General features: G+C 33.6%; 2 protein-coding genes across 2 annotated transcripts in view; both read left to right on the forward strand.

Annotated features, from left to right (window-relative positions):
• Positions 1 to 147: 147 nt before the first annotated feature.
• Positions 148 to 2652, forward strand: LOC149410115 (gastrulation defective protein 1 homolog). Its single transcript, XM_089648868.1, has one exon. The coding sequence runs from the start codon at positions 615 to 617 to the stop codon at positions 2604 to 2606; it is 1992 nt and encodes a 663-aa protein (XP_089504994.1). The 5' UTR covers positions 148 to 614; the 3' UTR covers positions 2607 to 2652.
• Positions 2653 to 4296: 1644 nt separating this feature from the next.
• Positions 4297 to 23598, forward strand: part of Dyb (Dystrobrevin) — a 68236-nt gene continuing 48934 nt past the window's right edge. Inside the window, exon 1 of the mRNA XM_089648529.1 lies at positions 4297 to 4417. The gene's annotated coding sequence lies outside the window, so the exon portion shown is untranslated. The remainder of the gene's footprint in view (positions 4418 to 23598) is intronic.

Raw genomic sequence — 23598 nt, forward strand, 5'->3', positions numbered from 1 at the left:
ATAATTAGTTTGAAAATCAATTATTTTGTCATTTTCGCCGAAACCAACGTGCGTTAATGCTGCTTTTTGAGACACAACAACTGGCAGTCGCAGTACATTGCACTTACTTAATATAAAACCACACATTTTTTTCCAGAAACCCGGGAACAAAAAACAGGCGATGGTAGTAATAACGTATTTTTCCCTTCCTAAATCTGGACCCACCCTCTCCTTCCACTAAAATCGCGGTGACTAAGTTAAGTCACCGAGACGAAGTAACCGGGACAGGAATATCGTATCGAATATGGATGGAATATTATGGTATCGGTGTAGGTTCATTTATGATGGTATCCAATGGTATCCATCTCTATAAGAGATCTGTCAAAAGTCAAAATCGAACGAATTTTTGTTTTGTAGGGGTAATTGAAATTAATTCTGTTTTATTAATCTCACCAAATTACTTCTTACTTAAACAGACGTGTAATTTGTGTTTGTCTTTGACGTTAGTAAAATCGCGGTGTTTGATAAACTTTTTGAGGTTATGTTGTGTATAAACAACTAACATCTATACGTCAAACTAGATGTAATGAATCAATAATTCATCGAGTATTTGATTTGATCTGCACACCGACACAATGAATAAGAAAAAGACAATTTCCTTCGGGAAAATAGCCCTTCCAGCCACCCCGGCGAGCACTTCAAAAGAAAATGACGGCGTACAAGGATTCGGTACATTCGGCAAAACTCAAGTCGAAAAAACAGAAAATGCAGTAAACCAAGTCGAAAATTTAATAGATGCAGAGGAAGAGGTACAAACGATGGCTCAGAATTTGGAAAATCAGCACATGGAGACGGTCATGGGGATGCAAGGCTTCGGCAAAAAGGCCAAAACTTACGACGTTGAAAAAATGCTGGAACAAGTTAGAAAAACCGCAAGAGATATAACTCCCAAGGTCGTGGAAAAAGCCCAAGAAGAATCTGATGATGAAGACAGCGACGATGATGATGCTATAGGTCCTCCTTTACCTCCGGATATGCTTAAAAGTGACGAAGCCCCGGAAGATTCCACCAAGACAGCAACAAAACCATCAGCAGATGATGATGACAGTTACAATGAATTAAGTGATTCCGACGAAGAAGATGGCGCCCTGTTGGTCAACAGAATTCCTTCCAGTCATGAAGTCAAAATGGAGCACGGTTCTAAAGCTGTAGTGGCCGTTGCGGCAGACCCGTCCGGAGCCAGGTTGTCAACGGGTTCCGTGGATTATGAAGTTTGTTTCTGGGATTTCGCCGGCATGGATATGTCCATGAGATCCTTCAGGACTCTGCGCCCCTGCGAGAACCACCCCATCAAATGTTTACAATACTCCGCAACTGGTGATACCATTCTTGTGGTGAGCGGGGCAGCACAAGCTAAAGTCTTGGATCGGGACGGCTTTGAAAAGATCGAATGCGTTAAAGGCGACCAATACATAGCAGACATGGCCAAGACAAGCGGACATACCGCAGCCTTAAACAGCGGATGTTGGCATCCTTACACCAGAGAGGAATTTATGACGACAGCCAACGATGGAACTTTGAGATTATGGGACGTTGAAAACCCAAGATCGCAGAAGTCTGTTATCAAACCGAGAGCTCAAGGTGGAGTCAAAACTAACCCTTACGCTTGCGCTTATTCACGCGACGGCAACACGATGGCTGGAGCGTGCTTTGATGGATCTATACAGATGTGGGATCATCGCAAGAACTACGTCAACACCTGCATGATGTTGAGAGGAGCTCACGAAAAGTCAACCGCAATATCCTCACTAAACTACTCCTACCTCGGTAACAACATTTGCACAAGAGCCTGCGACGACACTTTAAAACTCTGGGACCTCCGCTCCTTTAAGAAACCAGTCCACGTTATGGGAGATCTGTTTTCAAGATACGACACGACAGACTGCATGTTTAGTCCAGACGATTCAATGATAATAACCGGAGAATCTTTAAAGCGTGGACAAAAAGCAGGAAGAATTCTTTTCTATGAGACTGCAACATTCAAGTTGGTATCAGAAATTGAAGTGACGGACTCGCACGTTATTAAGACCGTCTGGCATCCCAAATTGAATCAGATATTTGTTGGTTGTGGAAACGGTACCGTCAACTGTTTCTACGATCAGAAACGCAGTATCAGAGGCGCTAAGCTCTGCGTAGTCAAGACACATAGAAAGAGAGGTTCGACGGAAGTAATTAGCGCTACCCAAGTAATAACACCGCATGCCCTTCCATTGTTTAGGCAAGACAGGATAAAAACCAATAAGAAGCGCATGGAAAAAGACAGATTGGACCCTGTTAAATCCAAACGTCCAGATCTCCCCATTACATCAGGTCAAGGAGGAAGGGTAGCTTCATCCGGCGGTACGCTCAGCTCGTACGTTATCAGGAATCTTGGGTTAAGTAAAAGGGTTAATGATGAGCAGGATCCAAGAGAAGCCATCTTGAAGTTTGCGAAAGATGCAGCGGAGAATCCTTTCTGGATTGCTCCGGCTTATGCCAAAACTCAACCCAAGCCGATATTCCAGGAATCCGAAGTTACTAAAGAAGAGGAAGAGGCGGCGTCGGAAGCCAAGAAAAGAAAACTGTAATTCACATTGTGTTATTTTATTATTAAATAAATGTTATTGGTGTTCTCGATATTTGTTTCATTTTACAGAAATCAATGTACATTTTTATAATAATAATGTTATGGAAAGTTCCTGTAATATTCAAAAATCTGTTAATGAAAAAATAAGAAAATACACAGATTTAGAAATTAAATAAAAAGAATTTGGCATTCTCAGATTATAAAAATATTACCATTCGTTATTTCTGAATACATGTAGGATAACGAAAGATTTTTTAAATATTTATGTTGAGGGATCAGTAGGATTTATAGGCCCTGTTAGAAGTTCTACTGAGCCGAACCCTCTGATATGAAAATGTCTGGAGTCGGTGAATTATTTTCCCATTTGATCTCTGGTGAGTTGACGTGTTGTTCTTATATTGTTTTGTATTTATTTTGCTTATATAATGCACTTGCATAATGTTGATTGACTAGATGATCATTTGTGGAAAAGTGTGTGGAAGGGTTTAGTTTTTCCTATGGAGAAGATTTAACCCGGACATAAAATCGAAATTCATTTGTAGAGTGCCATTTTTGTGAAAAATCATTATGAACAAATAGCTTCTAAGTTTTGTATGTTGACAGGATGGAATCTTTTTCCATAATTGAGTTAATTTCATTACAAATAATAGTTTTACCAATTTTCTGTCTTATTTTGATATTCTTTGCATAGGTATTCATTTTTATTATCCTTGCTCTCTTTCCGTCATTTACCATTATTCCTCATCCATTTTCAATGATTGTGTCTCATCGTATGTCCCCAAACATTGCAACATTCATATGAGAGGGTTCAAAAATTAACCATTCAATACAATATTATTATCGTTACAAACATTGCTATGCACGAAGTTCCGGAACAATTTATTTATCTTCTATTCAATAAGACTAGAAAGGTGATTTGTTTAAGATAATAAAAATTTTGTTCAGTAACTATCATTTTACTTAATTATTCGATAAACTTGTCATACTTGTAGTACTCGGTTTCAACTCAATTACTTCAAGAAATAATTATTTATTTTGTAGGTGATGGTAAAAGATGAATTAAAGTTTCATTTTTTCTCAACCAAAGTTATGTTTGAAGGTTATGAAATATGCATAAATTATTAAAATAACCCTAACCAAAAACTATATTATATATTTTGTGCATGTTTACCTATGTTTACTTAAACCCCCTGACTTAAATAATTGCCTCCATTGGATATTTAAGTTGAAACCATGTGTTGTTTTTGTAAAGAGCCTTTACATGCAGCGGAATACGACAAGTTTACCAATTATTATTACGTTAAATGGTATTCCAGATTACAATGAACAATGAGGAATTTAATAAATATGTTCTTTTGAAAAGTGCCGCCATTGAGAATAAACGCGTCACCTACTCAAGACGACCGTCTTGAGCAAACGCAGCCAAAATTCGGCCGAATACTATAGATAATATAACTAGAAGCTCCACCCGAGTACAAAATTATTTTATTCAAGTGCGAACCTTTCTGCATAAACTATTACTACAATAGTAACCAATAAGAATCCAGGTCGATCGAAAAAATGATATACGAAAGTTATTGCTTATAGTTTTCTTCGCTAGAGGGTATGAATTTAAGCTGTCGATTTGTCTGACGTATTGGATCTTCCGAGAGCTTCTCGTGTTGTCATCTTAGTATTTGATTTCGGCCAGTCAAAGAAAGATGGTCGCCGAAATGTCAAGTCGTTGGTGTAAAGTTGTGTGATGTTTTCTTGATTTTTACCGATCATTTGTGAATTAAAGTGTATTCCTTCGCATCGTACGAGAAAAATAACGTAAGCTTTATTTATTTTAATTCAAGAGCCTTCTCGATATACTGCGAAAATCATTGAAAAATATTATACATTTCCGATGTAGAATTTTGACAGATGAAAGGTGTTGCTCTGATAATAACGAGATTAATTTTTGTGATCTAATGCAGTAATTGTGTTATTTTACAATTTTATTGACATCGAAAGGTTATCAAAGGTTGGTCGTCTGCCCCTTCATTGATAAATAAACATCGATTCATTTGTGTTTATCAATATTACAGCAAATATTTTCTTAATTTTTTTTCGACTCACTTTTAAATTGCGCAAATAATTACATTTACCTGTGTAAAATATCACAACTGATAAAAATGTATTAGTATCATCATAATCACTCATTAAATGTTCAGAAGTAAACATTTCGTGACATGCGAACGTAAAAAAATAAAGCCCAAAATATCCGTAATATTTAGCAGATTGTATGATTTTCCGGGACGTTTTTTCGGATTTCCGCAGATTTTACCATTTAAAATGAAATTTTTGGGGTTAGTGACATGAAATAATATATTTTCATTTAAAATTTTTATTGTGAATACAATACAATCCTTAGGTAGGTATCTACACAAATAAATTTTAAATCTTTTGTCAAAAATGATGTAAGTAGATGTATTTTTCTAACTAAGAGAGAACTGCCAAACAATTATGTCTCTGCTTCTTTCACATTCATACATTGTCTTATACATACTCTTCTGTTATTGTGACTCTTGACATGACCGATCTCAAGTATTTGATTCTCTCTATCGTGCCATATCTCCCATGGGCCTCCTCGACTTCTTATATCATTTATAGCGACAAGAAATTTTTAATTATTTAGAATTTATGGCGACAAGTGGAGTGCCGCAAGGCTCTCATCTAGGGCCCATTTTGTTTATAATATTCATAAACGACATTGTTGATGTATTTATTTACTGATATAAACGTTGTACTGTTTGCCGATGACATGAAACTTTATAAAGAGATTAACCACATTAATGATTGTATTACACTTCAAACTAACTTGAGATATCTTTTTGAATGGTGCTCAATCAACAAATTAGCATTAAACATAAATAAATGCCAGTTCATTCATTTTTGTTATATGAAAAATTAATTTGTGTTAGTAAAATTATTGATCTAGGCATTATGTTCGACAGTAAACTCACCTTTGTATGTCATATTAATAATATTATCAACAAGGCCCTAAAGACTCTTGGCTTTGTTTTGAGAGCTGTAAAAGATTTCAATAATTTAGGAACATTTATTATGTTATATAAAACCCTTGTCAGATGCCAACTTGAGTATAACTCTACGTTGTGGTCTCCATTTTTCAATATTCATTCAGATAACATTGAAAAGATTCAACGGAAGTTTCTAAGGTTTATAAATTATAAATTGCATATTCCTATACAAAACATAAATTACAATTACCTCTTGGATAAAATGTCTCTATTGAAACTTTCAGAAAGAAGAATAAGCACAGATTTAATACTGTTACAAAGAAAACAACATTTTAAAATTGACTGTCACAAGACTGACAAGACTTCACAATCTCCGAAAATAAATATTCTGATCTGGGTGATATATTTCATTTGAAAACTAATCAGTATAAATGTTGTATATTCTATCACTTTTATTCTTCTAGACACAAATAGACCTATGTACCCATATAACTTCTCCGCTTCTACTATTTTGTTTTGTTGAATCTTTTAAATTCAATTATATGCGTGAGGATTCATTTTTGCCATTATGTTTACATTCTTCTTTATTGTATTAATTTTTAAGTGTTTACTCTGTTACAAAATGCTTGTATTTTTTTTTCAAAGAAAAGCCTAGGGCGTGTAATAAATAAATAAATAAATAATAAATATCATTCGAGTCATACAGGGTGTCCGGGGATTTAGTGAACTTCAATAGATGATTCTACATGATGGCAGAAGTAAAAAAGATGAATAACTTTTAATTCCATCGTTTTTTTTTCACATACAAAAATATTTTTCAATGGAAGAGTATAATTTTTTCTCAAACAATTCAATTCTACATGCCGAAACCATCTAAGAGTCTCTTTCTTAATTTTATTCATTACATCAGCCTTGCATCCTTTTACAGATCTTCACATTTGTAATACAGTCATGGGTACATGATTTACAACAAATACAACCCAGAGAACTCATTTCTACAAGAATATTTTACAAACAATTTTGTTTGATATCAATACAATATTTTGTTTGATAATAATATGATCATCACACATGTAACTTTCGATTGTTCAATGAACTCGGATTTGTTTTGAATGTATGCATCATTTTCAAAATAGAACTGATTGTATCAAGAATTCAGACAAGCGATAAAGTACCTACCTGTAGTGTAATTTTTTTTTACCAGAAATTTATTTACTGTGAAATGAACTTTGCTTTCTTAAGCAATATTAAATTATTGCATTCGAGTTTTAATTATATGTAATGCTATCAATGTTTTACTTGCAGTTCATCGACGTTTCAGCTTGGTTAATTTACATATTAATTTAACTCTCAGAAATTAAATGTTCTCTCAGTATTACCCTAGTGATAGACCATCATTCAGAATCGAAACGTGGCCTTGAATTGGTTTCAGCCATGTTTGGTGACCAGATCTGAAAATCCGGGTATTTCAATACTGTTGTGTTCGTACAAACAGGTCTCCAACTCGTCTTGGAAGGAGTTTATAAATAATTGGTTCTTTTATATTAATCAGGGATTTATTAATACTCCACGTATTATAATGGTGATTCGATAGTCGACCTAACTAGCAGCTGGCTAGTTGGAATCTGAAACAGTAAGTTTCTCTGAGAGCTTTCACACTGGCCCTGGCGACTACTGGCCACTGGCTCCATCTTACGGACTTCCACGCAAGCTCTATGCACTGCCATCTGTGCGTGCATCTATGAAGCTCTTACTTCCCAACCAATACCTTATTCGTCTCCTTGCATTCTCCACTTCCTTCAGCCAAAAAATATACCCCAAATAGGGATGACATAGTCTTACATGGCTCTGAACAGTTAGAACTCTTGTGTGGTATACAAAAATTGTATATTTTTTTGGAATAACTTTATGAGTAAAACCTCAAATTGTAATACTTAAGCATTGAAGACAATATTAGCGACCCTTAAATGAAAATTTGAAACAAAAATATTTGGTGGCGTCTAGGAATTGATCCTTGCCGAGAAAAGGCTCTACCACTGAGCTAATTCGACCCTATCCCCTTCAGTATTATACTTCGACTAAGAACTACCGACATTATCTTCATTTTCTTACGCATATTTTTATTTGCTACTATGTTTATTTATGATTGCAATATTCTTTCCGAACCAAAAGCAATCTAGTTAGTGCCATGGATAAGTATATACATTTTTATTTTAACGTGCGACATCTATTGAGCGCGACTGAATAGTTTTCTATTTCCAATTTTTGTCTGAGTCAATAATTAAAAATTGTATAGTTTTGTAAGGTAGCATTGTGAATATCAATTTTTCCAATGATCGTCTATTTTTTATTGTTTGTTGAATCACTTGGATCTGTAATGTTTATTTATAAATAAGGCAGTGGGCGCAGTTATGTAATTTCATGATAGTTTGTCGTATCAATTAGCATTTTTCGCGGCATTTATAGTCGTGTCATGACGTCACAGTCCACATAATAGGTAACAGAGAATGCTAATGACATTCCGTTATGGCTCATCCTGAATCTGTGTCATCTGTTTTAACTGGCTGAAGTGGCTACTGTTGTAATTAATTTATTTATTAATGCCGCAGCAGGTGTGTAGACTTTTTTTGCAATACTTCTAATCTAGTGTTATTATAATAATCGGAACCTAATTGATATGTTTAAATAAACATGTCTTTTAATAATAATAATAATAATAAAAATCTGTTATTGAAAAAATAAGAAAATATACAGATTTAGGAAATGAGATAAAAAGAATTTAGCATTCTCAGACTATAAAAATATTACCATTTGTTATTTCGGCTACTGGCATTATACCTAGCTCTCTCATTAAAAATTTAGGCGTATTAGATATATCAAAAAATTTATATATAAAAATGCAAAAATCAGTCATTTTAAATACATGTAGGATAACGAAAGATTTTTTAAATATTTATGTTGAGGGATCAGTAGGATTTATAGGCACTGTTAGGAGTTCTACTGAGCCGAACCCTCTGATATGAAAATATCTGGAGACGGTGAATTATTTTCCCATTTGATCTCTGGTGAGTTGACGTGTTGTTCTTGTATTGTTTTGTATTTATTTTGCTTATATAACGCACTTGCATAATGTTGATTGACTAGATGATCATTTGTGGAAAAGTGTGTGGAAGGGTTTAGTTTTTCCTATGGGGATGATTTAACCCGGACATAAAATCGGAAGAATATAATATTTGGATGATTTATATAGCGCCGTTTTTGTGCAAAATCACCTCAAGGGCGCTGTACAAATATATAATACACTTATACAATGATATTTATTTATTTATTAACGCTGATTATAGCGGTTTTACAAAAGAATAACAATTGTTTTACATATGAATACAGAATATACATAGATAAAAAAATATAAATATAAAATACATAAAAGAGAACAATAGAAATAGTATCAACATAAAAAAGTACAATGAGTAGGTTATTATAAATACAATACAACATATTATAAATCCCGGATATTTTGTAATGAGTGTTAAGAAATTAATACTTTAAAACTGTATTTGATTATAGTCAATCTGAGAAGCGCTGACAAACAGTTTTAATTAAGTAGTGTTTGTATGAGGTTAAACTAGCAATGTTTATAGGTTCATCCAAAACATATTTATTTCCAAGTACATGTAGGCGATTCATTATGGATTCATTATATACTAGTACTATACTTACTTGGTAGGTCACTTGAGATTAAGGACGGGTTGTTTCGGAAAATTTGAACAATTCATCAAATTTCAACGTTAATTTGCGAGTTCTGTGAAAGATATTTTCTAGTTCTGTTATTATTTCAGCTCTGTCAAGCAACTAGCCTATAATGATATAATATCAGAACTTGAATAGGACTTTCACAGAACTCGCAAATTAACGTTGAAATTTGATGAATTGTTCAAATTCTCTGAAACAACTGGTCCTAACACTTAATTAACATTAACTAATTGTTTATTAGCGAAATTTAGATAAAGAATTTAGGACATAATTGGAAAATCGGATATAATTGGACTTTCTCTCAGGAATGGAATATTTAATTTAAGTGTATGACAGCTTAAAAGGTAAGTTTTTATTTTAGACCTGAATTCTGTTGGACTTGCTATGGATCTTAGTTCCGGAGGAAGTTTATTCCAAGCCTTCGACTCGGATACTCCGAAAGCGCGATCACCAAACTTAGTATTTGGCATGCGCTTCGGTTCCATCAGTCTACCTACAGCTGATGATGTTGCTGATCTAAGAGTTGACTGCTACAGACCAGTGTTTTCCGGGACGCATAGTTCAGAGATGTAGGGTGAGGCCATTTCATTGATGTAATTAAACACCATCCAGCACAATTTGTACTGGATTCTTTCAGGACACTTGAGCCACTGAAGGCATTCTGAAATGTTATCTAGGATAAGGACATAAGTAACACACATCTTTGTCTTGGCACATGCTTCTCGCTTCATTTAAATTAATACATTACGCTTCTGTTATCCCGGCTCTTGACATGATGTGACTCAAGTGTTTAATTCATTCAGAAAATTGGTTGGTTATATGTATATTGGTGGTCGCTTTGAGCCAATAATAATCCATCCATTTAGCGATTTTTTTAGTTTTATTTTAATTTGAACTAAAGTGGTGCCATCTCGGCGCGACAAATAAATGTATTGTGTCTTTGGGTATTTCTGCTTCGCCGAAGAGTTCCGAGGCATTGATTAGCGCTCCTCATGTTTTGGAGAAATTTCAATTCGATGGTCAACATCTACGCTCTGTGCGTATAGATAAAATGATGAACCCAGGCGACATCTCTCTAATAATGACACATTACACAAAGAATAAAAATTCTAGCCGGGATTGAATTTAAGTTAATATTTTTATAGTGTTATTTGTTTTGATTTTCATTGTGGCATTATTGTTGCTTGGTAATTATTATTTTTAGATTGATGGAGATTTAGAGATTGTGTGGCTCGAATGCTCCTTGGCGCTAGCTGCCACTGATTGGGAATGCAGTTAAAAGGCTAATATAGAAATATACTGATGTGTGAAATGTCAACATTATAAAGATAAGAAATGTAAATAATTGGTGTTATTGACTTATCAGGTCCCTCCTGGTAATTTTATCACCAAAAGATGTAAAGATTATTATTATTTTTAAGGTGACGTATAGTTCATGTGTATTTTCAGTCAGGTTCAGTTTACGCCAATAGTGCTACTTTCTTCAGAAACAAAAATCCTGTTTTATTCGAATATTCCATCAATAACATAGCTTTAGAAAGAGTCACGGAAATGAGAGATCTTGGAATTATTTTGGACGAAAAACTAAGTTTCACCAATCATATCCATCAAATTGTGAACAAAGGTATGAAAACACTAGGCTTCGTATTAAGAACAACTAAAAACTTTAATTCTTTACAAGCCATTAAACTATTATACGTATCTCTAGTAAGAAGTCTAATTGAATATAACTCAGTAGTTTGGTCTCCATCTTATAAAATTCACATTAACAACATTGAGCGAATACAAAAAAAATTTCTACGTTTTATAAATTTTAAATTAAATATCCCTGTCGAAGACTTAAAATACAATTTCTTATTAAATACTCTAAAAATACATACATTAGAAGATAGACGTAAAATAAACTATTTAACGTTCTTATTCAAAATACTTAACTCTAAATTCGACTGTTGTGAACTCCTGCAACTTATAAACATACATACACCCACAGTAACAACACGACAAAATACAATATTCTACAGCAGCACACATAAGCGTAACTACATTGCCCACTCTCCGATACAACGACTTCACACCATGGGAAATCATTACTTGGGTGATGTTGACATATTCAATACCAACTTGGCAAGTTTTGTGGATCATTTAAAACATTTATTTCAACAATACTCCTAAACACATCATGTAAACCTACAAATAGCTGTAATTTTCTGTTTTTGTTTCTTGTGTTTGTATGACTTGTTGCATAGCTTTTATCAAATGTAATTTTATTCTTATTTTTTATGTTTGAAAGTATTTGTCAAATTAAAATTATACTACCAACCATGTAAAAGCCCTCTGGGCGTTAAATAAATAAATAAAATAAAAATAAATAAAGAAAGGTGGCATTTAATTTTGTGTTTCTTTTTATTTATTGTTTAGTAGAAACATTTAACAGATAATTTCCGTGATTACAAAAAAATACATATCATTGAAGAAGACGATTAATACTAACAAATCTAAATGAAACATGAAACAGAACAAGACACAGAAAATAAAAAAGATAACGGTCTCAACTGGGAATCGAACCGTGGATCTGTGTCTTACCCAGACAACATCTTTATCTACTAAACCATTGGGACCCAATTATTATATATGTAGGTTTATCATATTTCAAATTCAGAATTAACAATATTATCTTGCAATTAATTTTTTCCATATTTTGGCAGCTATTTTTTTGAATGATCATAAAGCTCTAAAGAATTGGTTTGTAACCTAGATAGTGTCTCGGATAAACTTATCCAACTTTTATTTATACAGGGTGTATCGGCACGTACCCGACAAACTTTAACCAGCTATTCCTTAGCACATTTGGAGTAAAAAATGTTATGGGCGCTTTGCTGTCCGGTAACATTTTTTTTTAATAAAAAATTTACTATTCATATTTTCACCATATGTCACCAATGTTTTATCCTTTGTCAAAGTTTGAAAACCCATCTGGCAATATTTTGTTCGAGTTTCGTTGAATAATGTACGTACATACCTACATTGGCGCGCTTTTACAATCACAACGAAATGGCACGGCACCATTCGTCTCATTTTTAACTATTATTATTTAGTGTGTACGAAAGAGCGAGGACACTTTTTGACGCACTTGCTAATAATAACAGCTGTTGAACTCGAGAAACAATGCAAATGACAGTGACGGAGTGTGGATTTTTTTATTTATTTTTTGTTTTTAATGGAAAAAAAATGCTACCGGACAGCAAAGTGCCCATAACATTTTTTACTCCAAATGTGCTAAGGAATAGCTGGTTAAAGTTTGTCGGGTACTTGCCGATACACCCTGTATAGGATACCTATTGACTTTTTCTTGCCACATCTTTTCTTTAACTTTTGAAGGTGATACTCATCAGTGTAATATCTTTGAAGAAGAAGATAATAATAACATGTCTAAACGAAACATGAAACAGAACAAGACACAGAAAATAAAAAAAAGATAATGTTTCAAACATCCACAAATTTCACATATAATTAATAATTAGGTCCCAATGGTTGAGTGGATAAAGACGTTGTCACGGTAAGATAGAGATCTTGGGTTCGCTTCACAGTTGAGTTCCTATGTTAGGAATAACCTGATAATATTTTTGAATTCCTCCTACTAACATCAGCGGGAAAATGTTTATTTATTCATTTTCGGAAAATCGACAGTTTACATTTATTTCAGTTTGTAAATAAGTATTATATAGCCAAAATAAAACCAATTATGGATTTCCTCCTTGTGACTTTACCTCTACTGAGACAGAATATGAATTCAAAAATGTATACAAAACAAAACATTTATACATTTATAGCCATGGAGAGAGGTTGTAGGTATAAATCAAATCATAATAGAAATATAAACAATAGAGACATAACATTATTCACAAACCATCAGAGAAATATTATTTTATGGACCTCTTGTATTTGGTAAGTTCGCAACTGAAAATATCAATCTTGGATAATACGATATTGTAATTATTGCATAGTCTGTTCAGGCAAGAATTCTGCTTAGAGTTCGTTTTGCTTTGATCAACCCTGAACAGGACAGAAGAGCGTGTTGAACGCGCAGGTACATTGAATGGAATCTTGTTTAGCAACTCTGGGCATTGAATATTATTGTTAACTACTTTATACAGGAATAGTGCATCCTTATGATGCCTACGTACACTCAGTGAATCAATTTTGAAGTATGAAGCGGCCTCTGCAAAATTATTAAATCTTACAAATTACTTGTAACAGAGATATTTTAGGAATTTTTTTTATGTGGATTTTGTAAAATGGCTATTGTGCAATGATGGGGGAGTTAGATAGAAGAGGATTTAATGTGCGATGCGTGGGTGGGAATCCAACGCTTTGGTCAACTCGGCTGCTAACCGGTATTTTAGTGGTTTATTTTCAATAGGTTATAGATAAGCCTCTGAGAGCACCTACTTAGCTAAACTAAATAACCAACTACCTTCATGTCCTTTCTCCTCAGGGGTAGGCAGAGAATTCAGATCGCCAAATAACTCGGTCTTGGCACACATTCCTTGCCTCATTCACATTCATACATCGTCTCATACATACTCTTCTGTGTTATTCTGACTCTTGACATGGCCCGACTCATGTATCTTCTACCTTTCACATTCGCATCACATATTCTCCTTATTCTACATACCTAAACCATCTGAGCATTCATTTCTTAATCTTACTCATTACAGTCATTACGCTTACAACAGCCTTGCATTCTTTACGAATCTCCACATTTCTCACATGATTTTACCACACATCTGCCTCAGGGATCTTATTTCTACAGATTCAGTCCACTTTCATCCTTCTTGTTTGACTACCTATTTAGCAGTAGGTTATAATACGTATTTAATGCTTTATTTTTACGGTCCCTCTAAATAATAACTTGTCACACTGTAAATAAATTTGTAAACAATGCTAATAGCTAATATAGTTTCTCATAAGTAGAGCAGACTTTAATTTACAGCAGAGAGTTCAACGATAGTTCAAGTGATCCATTCCTAAATGATTGACTGATATTTGAAGATCGACGATCTCTGTGGCGGAGTGGAAAACTCCTTGGCTCTGGTCCCCAGAAAATTCATGATAGGCAAGCTGTCAACCCTCCTCCTCTCCTTCGTATCTTTACTTTCAAAGTTAAAACATTCCCCAAATGAGGATGCCGTAGTTCCATCGGCTCCAGAAAGTTGGAATTTTTGTACGATGACACAAAAAAAAGTGTTTAGTAGTCAAATTATTTTTAATACCTCTTGCCACCGTGGTAGAGGGTTAAGAGGAAGCTACAAACCAGAAATGTGTATATTCTTGGTATAACTTATATTGTAGGTAATAGGCATTAAAATCGCTGGACAAACGGAGTGTAGAAACGTTCAATTTCAAGCACAAAACTGGTTTTTATTTATTTTGTAAATAATTTTATAAGAAAGCAAAAAGTTAATCAAGTGAAACTGTCACAGATAATCTTAGCTATAATACTGTATTGTTTAAAAGCTGTTTCCTTTACGCGTTCATACATTTCTATTGAAAAAAATATTTTTTAGTAGTTTACATTTATATTTTTTATTTAGTAATTTATTATTTTATTTGTATTCTACTCAAGCGAAACGATAGGAAAACCTTTAATTGATCTAAAGCATATTTTTTGGTATTCATAATGTACACCGATTCGTTATAAAGATTCATCAAAATAATGATTTAGCATTAAGCTTCGCCGCTTTCGACTAGCAATCCGGAAGTCACTGGCTCAAATCCCTGCGTGCGCAAGTAAATTTTATTTGATTAATTTGTGTTATTTCACAATTTGTTAAATTAGAATATAACATGTAGTATATTATATATTTTTTTTTGTTTAAAAACCGTTTGAAGCCATTGAGACTGGCATCCCGAATTGGGGGATGTTGTGAGGTTGAAGATAGTCTGAGTGAAGGAGATGGGTAAGCGCAAGGTGAGGCTGTTGAGATCTGGTCACCAAACACGGCTGAAACCATTTCAACATAGACTAAATACATCAATGCATTTCAATCAACGATTCAATTCTGAATGGTGGTCTTACACCAGGGCGATACTGAGAGTATCTTCCACTTGTTATCTGAAACGCGAATTTTAAATGTCTCCACTTATTGTTGGCTTGAATGGCGAAGTTTAGACTGCTACTGTGACTGCTCTGGCTCGCATGACATAAATCAATTTGGCCAAACGTTGCGTAATAAATTACGACTGGAAGTTAATTAATGCGATAATTGTAACTTGAGATCCAATCATCGCACAGACTGCATCGAGCACTGGTCGCAAAAGGAATTACACAAATTTTAAAATTATTTGTTTAATGAAAGTTCACCTTCTAACTTAAATAACATTTCATTTTTCAAAGCCCGCCAAAATGATGGAAATCTGACGGGGTACACGTGACATCATTCGTATCTCAATTTAAATATTTTTTCAGGCGTAAGAAACTATCGGTTTTAAATACTAATCTATTTGAATTTCACTCTTGTTTTCGGTAATGAATGCAAGCATATCTTGGAAGCGGAAATTTACCCACTTCCCGACAGCTGATCAATTATTAATGGTAACTTATGTATTTGCGCAGGAATACGTAAAATACTAAAATGATGTGTCAAGTATTTAAGCTAATATAAGGAAGATAGTAATTTTGGGTACTACCTACTCCTCCACTTGGCTGCGGGATTGTTAAAGATGTTTTAAAATAGATGTATTGTAAAAAAATAAATCTTTGGTTTTCAAAATCAATTTCACCAGAAGTTAGATAAAATTGAGCCCACTCGGGGTACACGGACACGCCCGCGATACGTTTCTACCGGTTTATCTGTCGAGTGTTCTGCAATATATTTGTTTGGGCACTGAATATAACATCGAGAGATTGACAAATCCGGTATCCAGTTGCAAAATTGCACCCATATTCCTCGCAGTAATTAGAACCATTTACGATGCCTTATTTTAACATTATTAACATTTGGGATGATATAGGTACAGAGATGTGCTTTATTTCAAATAAATCCATTTCAAATGGAAATGCAAAATGCAAAATGGGTATTTTTCATTTTGCATTTTAAATGCTTTTCGCTATGAGAGATAATTTACATTTGTCAAGTTGCTCCCTGGTAGGAGCCCTGGCAATTGAGTGATACCATTACAAAAAATACTGATTCAAATACTGAACATGGGGCCATGACGCCATAATATTAAATGTTAGATAGCAGTTTTTACGTTGGCAACATTAGTCCCGCGCAAATTTTTTGTGGTTTCATAATCTGTAGTCGTGGTGTTTTTTGATTTACCATCATGTAATATGTTTGTTATACATTGATGTCCATTATTAAATGACAAAACTGTTTAAAAGTTCTATAATTATTTTAATTGTTTGACCTGAGAAACCATTTTGGATTTTCAATGCATTTTGAAAATAGGTATTTTGCATTTGAAATGCTTTTCTAAAAACCATTTTGCATTTTCAAACGGAAAAGTTTTGACCCATTTCCATTTTGCATTTCAAATGGTTTTGGGTACCCATTTTGCACATCTCTGTATAGGTATATGGTAGTATATGGTAGGTATAACCTTTACCAAAAAGTTAGAAGTTTAATTTCATTTCATTTCAATAGCACCATTACTCTTTTTGTGGTGCTAGAATAGCTGTTCTGCCGTGTGGTGTGTGGTATTAGTGGTATTTAGTAAGTCGTGAACAATGAACATCTAATAAATGGATATTTTAATACATATATTTTAGACTGAATGCGGTAGAACTGAGATCCCTGAGGCGTATGTGTGGTAAAACCATGTATGATCGTGTGAGAAATATGGAGATTCGCAAATAATACAAGGCTGATGTAAGCGTAATGTAATTAAGATTAAGAAAGAGACGCTTAGATTGTTTGGGCGTGTAGAGCGAATACAAACATAGCATTTCTTTGCCAAGTTTAAAAATAAAAATTGTTCTAGAATATGATGTGAAATCATCCCCTTTCTATAAAGTACAATTAATTTCTGAACACAATTTGGTTACAGCAAAAAATGAGCGCTTGGACCATTGTGATTTTTAAAACTTACATTCATTTTCGTATGAGCTATTTTGGTGTTGCCATTTAAAACCCTTTAAAATAGCGCAGCGCCATCAATTTTTGTCGACTACGTAATAGCCCGTCGGTAAATGCGCTATTTTCACCGACTATGTATGAATACCGTTAAAAATGTGTCAAAGATTTCAAAGTTTTTGTTCTGATTCTGACGATCGTATCAAGAATGTGTAACTTTAATATTTTCATTAATAATTATTGATTTTAAAAATGAACAATAACCGCACATTCCGAAATGGTTCCAACTGGCTACAACGCCATTGTGACACAGAAAACGCCAATGTCTGGTAAGATGGCCGTCACCAACGTCGCCCAGCGTGACGTCAACGGCGCACAGTGGGCTGAAAATCGCCTTTCATAGACATAGAGACTTGAATTTTCAAGGGTATTTTTTTTGGCTAGAAATGGATTCTGCTGATCATTACTATGCTATAAAATTTCGCTTGCAGTGTAAATAAAATATTGTAAACTAGACAAAGCATACTCATATGTAAAGCATTTAAGCATTAAAATGAATCATCAACATTAAAAAGTGTTTTTTTCAACTTTGAGGATTAAAAAAAAAATCGCAAGTTGCGCCACAATACCAATGTCAAAAAAATACAAATAAATAGTAGTATATCTGTGTGTAAGGATAGAATGGCCAACCTTATGATTCCAGAGATAGCCTCATTTTTAATGTCAGTGCCATACAATTTTTTCTTAAAAAAATTATAACTCCTTCATTTGTTCACACAACTGCTTCATACGAAATTTTATAGCATAGTAATGATCAGCAAAATCCATTTCTAGCAAAAAAAATACCCTTGAAAATTCAAGTCTCATGTCTATGTAAGGCGATTTTTAGCCCACTGTGCGCCGCCGAATTCACAAATAAACATAACGTTTTGGCGGCAAATCGAAAATGGCAAAATTTATTCGTCAACATAAAAATACATGTTTTGTAATTTATACATATTTTTTCCAAATATCTACCTTTTAATGAATGAATATATCGATAAAAAATGTATTTTATACGAATCCTTTCGAACAAAAATAACAATAATTGTCGATTGAAGTACTTGTACATATTGAATTATTTGGCGGATTGGGAATAAGAGCCGACGTAGCTTAGTGGTCCAGAGTACCTGACCGGACATCAGAAGGTGCGGGTTCAATTCCCGTCGGCGGCATTTATTTTTACTCGGGAGATATTTCCAATTTGTATGGATATTTCAGGCGACTAATTATTGCTTATAATAATTTGTTATCCTTTGTGCTATGTATAAAAAAAGCTTGTCTTATAAACATTAGTTTATCATTAAAAAATAATGTATTTATTTAGTTTAGCAGGACTGCGTTTTTGATTTTATTGCTGTAAAGCTTAAATTTTGAATTAAATCATTGATTAATATCGTGAATTTGATCGCTAGTATATTGTTGGCTTGGTATTGCCATTAAATCTATTTGCGCTACATTTTATTTGTTCAACAGCATTATTTGAAGAATGTAGATTAGGTTATCGTGACATTTTCTATTTCAAACGGTCATCAAGTTCGTTCACACGTTTTAAGATAAATAAATAATTAGGTCGTGAGTTTGTTGTCTGTTTGCGATCTTCAAAATTATTGTGTTTGTTTGAAAATTTGATTACCTAAAATTTATTTATTTTGAAATGAAACATTAGATCAGAGGTTCCCAAACTTTTTTGCCGTGCCTGCCTGCCGAATATTGAATTTTTCTAAAACTATTAACGTCCCATGTGATAATCATTTCTCCTTTTCGTAAGAAGATTCCTTTCACTTGCCTGTCCAACAACCGGGTGGGGGTATAGTTGCTTTGTCTTTACATTGGGCAGACAGGGGCACCCTTGTGAGGTATTACACCAAATGAAAATGAAGCAGGATAAGCAACGGGAATTTCTTTCTGTAGCTGGCCGTACAGAACTGCCCCTTAAGTTCTTTGTCAGTGATTATTCCGGTCAGTTTTTCTTGTCACATGATATCCGATTCTTCAACGTTGCATTTCCATAGTCAAAATGTCCTCAAACTCAGTTTTGAAGTCTGTGTGAAGTGCATTTAAATGTTGAACGTCATTATTACCCTGGACGTTTTACAAAAACAAGTTGGGGAACTAGGAAAATTCGCTGCTTCCAATGTGCGATGTTTTGCTTGAATATATTAATTCTGACCAGAAAAGGAAGTAGACTCTATTTATATACCTCAATTGACAACTTTATAATATATAAATATAAAAATAAATATCAAATAAATTATTTCTCAGTCTATTATATTTGTGTTAGGTCTATTGTATCATTTACGGAACTCCTAAATGTTGACTTGAGGTAAATGGGGGTCCGCTCGTATGTACCCCCATTTGAATCTCGTGGACCCCAAAATTTTTTTCTCGCTGACATGGACCCCCAGCAAGTCAATATCGACCCCTGGGGGTCCATATAGACCACTTTGGGAACCTCTGCATTAGATTATATGGAAGGAAGCTTTTGACTTTCCAACTAGAAAGGTTTCCCGTTGAAGTACAGTCAAATTAACAGGTTTCAGATTATCATATATGTACACAATTACAATTACATAATATTAACCTTGTTGAATAATATGACAAGCAAATTGAGTAGGTAATACACTAATGGCGAATATAAGAATAATAAAAAAAATTGGTTAAAATTTAAAATTTGAGAGAAAATAAGTATGTAAAAGCGACGATAAAACTAGGCGTTCGTGATAAATAATTATCAGATTACATTTTTTAGTAATTTTTCGGAATCAGTCCTGCTGAGATCTAATAACTATTTTGTCATTTTTGGACCGAAGGATGACAATTCACACAGTTTCAGTTGTGAGGGGATTTTGTCATATATTTTAGGACCGAGATATTTATTTATTTATAATTCACGCCCGGCTGGGCTTTTACATGTTATTTTTTCAGAAAGAACATCTAAATAAACACAACAAAATCAATGCAAAATCAAAAAACAAAATCAAAAAGAAAATAGAAGACAAAATAAAACACCACCTCTAAAACAAAAACAATGTAAAAACGAAATAAAGTGGAAACTAGACACTCCTCCATGCAAGATGGAAAAAAGCTAGGAAAATTACAAAACATTGGTAAGATAAACAGAGCTACTTAGTTTCTATAGTTAAATTATATTAAATTTGATATTCTTCTTTCTGAAATAAATTGGGCAATGACTTGTTTATATTTGGTGAATGATGTGTTGAATATATCAACAACATCTTTATAGTCATTACCCAAATTTTGTATACGGCGAACGGGGAAATAGAATTGAGATTCTGTGTTGGAGTTATCACAATAGAACGGTAGATAATGCCTCGTTGTTGGTTTGCGAGGTATATGTAAAGAAATCAAGTATAATAGTTCAGGGCTATCAATTATTGAATTTATGATTTTATATAAACATTTTAGGTCATTAACTTTATTCTACGTTCAGATAATTTTAATAAATTAAGTTGACATATTAGATATCATAGTTGACACATTCCCTTGTCATATATGAGAATAGTTTTTGATAAGCCGCTCTGTTGCTATTATTATGTTATTAGGTTGAATTATTCTAGTAGTTTATTTAATTAAACACTGCGAGTAGATATCTAATTCAATTTGCGCTAATTGTTGAAGGTGTGTGCCAACTGGATGTATCTCTCTCTGATAACTCCGTTTTCAAAAGGGGACATTTCATTAATCAAAATCAATTTCTTGAAGTTTCCGAGCTTGAGATGCGTCTGTATCCTATCTTCCTAACATCAAGTTCAGTTCCTCTTTCATTATCAAAGATTGAACACTGCTTCTCTTCAATTTCATGTTTTTAGAGTAAATTTAGTATTTTTTCAATCCCGCGGGATCAATATTGCTGAAATCCCGCGGGATTGCGGAATGCGAGATTGCGGGTTTGTGGGATTGCAAACCCTTATGTCGTGGACCAATCACGTCGATAAGGCGCCTCTAGGCTACTTCAATGGCCTCTGGATTTGCAAACATAGTTTACAACACAATCTTATCTATATAGTTTCACCAATCATATCCATCAAATTGTGAACAAAGGTATGAAAACACTAGGCTTCGTATTAAGAACAACTAAAAACTTTAATTCTTTGCAAGCCATTAAACTATTATACGTATCTCTAGTAAGAAGTCTAATTGAATATAACTCAGTAGTTTGGTCTCCATCTTATAAAATTCACATTAACAACATTGAGCGAATACAAAAAAAATTTCTACGTTTTATAAATATTAAATTAAATATCCCTGTCGAAGACTTAAAATACAATTTCTTATTAAATACTCTAAAAATACATACATTAGAAGATAGACGTAAAATAAACGATTTAACGTTCTTATTCAAAATACTTAACTCTAAATTCGACTGTTGTGAACTCCTGCAACTTATAAACATACATACACCCACAGTAACAACACGACAAAATACAATATTCTACAGCAGCACACATAAGCGTAACTACATTGCCCACTCTCCGATACAACGACTTCACACCATGGGAAATCATTACTTGGGTGATGTTGACATATTCAATACCAACTTGGCAAGTTTTGTGGATCATTTAAAACATTTATTTCAACAATACTCCTAAACACATCGTGTAAACCTACAAATAGCTGTAATTTTCTGTTTTTGTTTCTTGTGTTTGTATAACTTGTTACATAGCTTTTATCAAATGTAATTTTATTCTTATTTTTTATGTTTGAAAGTATTTGTCAAATTAAAATTATACTACCAACCATGTAAAAGCCCTCTGGGCGTTAAATAAATAAATAAAATAAATATCTTCTATACACGGTGTCCGGAAACTCGTAGTACAAGCGGGAAACTGGAGAATCTACACCACATGGGGAACCCAAAAAAACATAAAGTTTTTTGATTTGAGCATTTTCAAAAAAAAAAAAAAAAACCAAAAAAAAATATTTTTCGGCTATTTTAGGGTTAAAGTTTTTTCTGGTGTTTAGGGTTGAATAACAGATGTTTTAACCCTGCAGAGCAGAAATATTTTATGATAACACCGGGTTAAATGAAGGGTGATTTCAAAATAATGCTTCAAATCCGAGTTTCTTCATTTGTTTTACTTTCAAATAGTTTTAATTAGTTGGGTACTTTGATCTTCAGTAATAATTTATAAGAATTTGATTAAAAAAAAAAAAAAAAAAAAAAAATCAACTTCAAACTCGATTTACTCGATAACGAAAGCTCAAATAAAAAAAAATATACTACAAAATCGACTCCAAATGTGATGTAGATTCACCAGTTTCCCGCTTGTACTACGAGTTTCCGGACACCCTGTATAAATAAAAATGTGAATGTTTGTTTAAAATCTTTAATCTCCGAAAGTTCTACACTGATTGCTTTGAAATTTTTACACAACGTTGATTCCGCATACGCGTGTGTTTTATATACCAATACTATATAGATGTCACCTGTGACTGGTAAAAACATGCTTTTAAAAAAACATCGCAATCTGTTGGACAAACAGCGCTTGGACGTATAAGCAACTATCGCTATTGCTTCTATATCTGCACAGACAGACGGAGCCACATCCAACGCGTGGCGGGGTACAACTACTAATCAAAATAAAAATACAATCAACATCGTACCATCGCTAATACTAACGAGGTTCAAAAACCGTTGATGTTTGATCTGTCTTGGCTGATCCACGACTTCTGGTTTCCAATTTAGTATATTTCGTGTAATTTGTGTTCTGTCTAACGGACAGTGGAAGAGCATTGTTTAGTTTTGTTGCAAAAGTATCTAAAATTTCTTTGGCAAAATGTTGTTTCAGCGGGAGAGATAAGTAAGAGATTATGCCCTTTGTTTCAAGTATCGCGAGCAGTTTGAACATTGTCAAATAGATTTCTCTGTTTAACCCGCATGTTGGTTTGTTTTTGGCGTTTATAAATAGTCTAATATCTCTAAATAATTTAAAATAAAGTCGCTATCCGCGTCTGTCTGTTTGTGCTCTTAGTTCTTAAAAACTACGCAACGGATTTTGATAGGGTTTGAACTATCATTTAGAGAATTTATTCCGGAAGGTTTCTATATAAAATACATGCATATTATATTTGTAAAAAGTAGAGAAAAGTGGATGTT

This window comes from Hesperophylax consimilis, chromosome 28 (assembly GCF_061612785.1).
Source record: "Hesperophylax consimilis isolate HC1 chromosome 28, BYU_Hcon_1.0, whole genome shotgun sequence".
NCBI lineage: Eukaryota > Metazoa > Arthropoda > Insecta > Trichoptera > Limnephilidae > Hesperophylax > Hesperophylax consimilis.

Bases quoted from the DNA above. Each gene is read 5' to 3' on its own strand.
- LOC149410115 (XM_089648868.1), top strand. From the start codon at position 615: ATGAATAAGAAAAAGACAATTTCCTTCGGGAAAATAGCCCTTCCAGCC.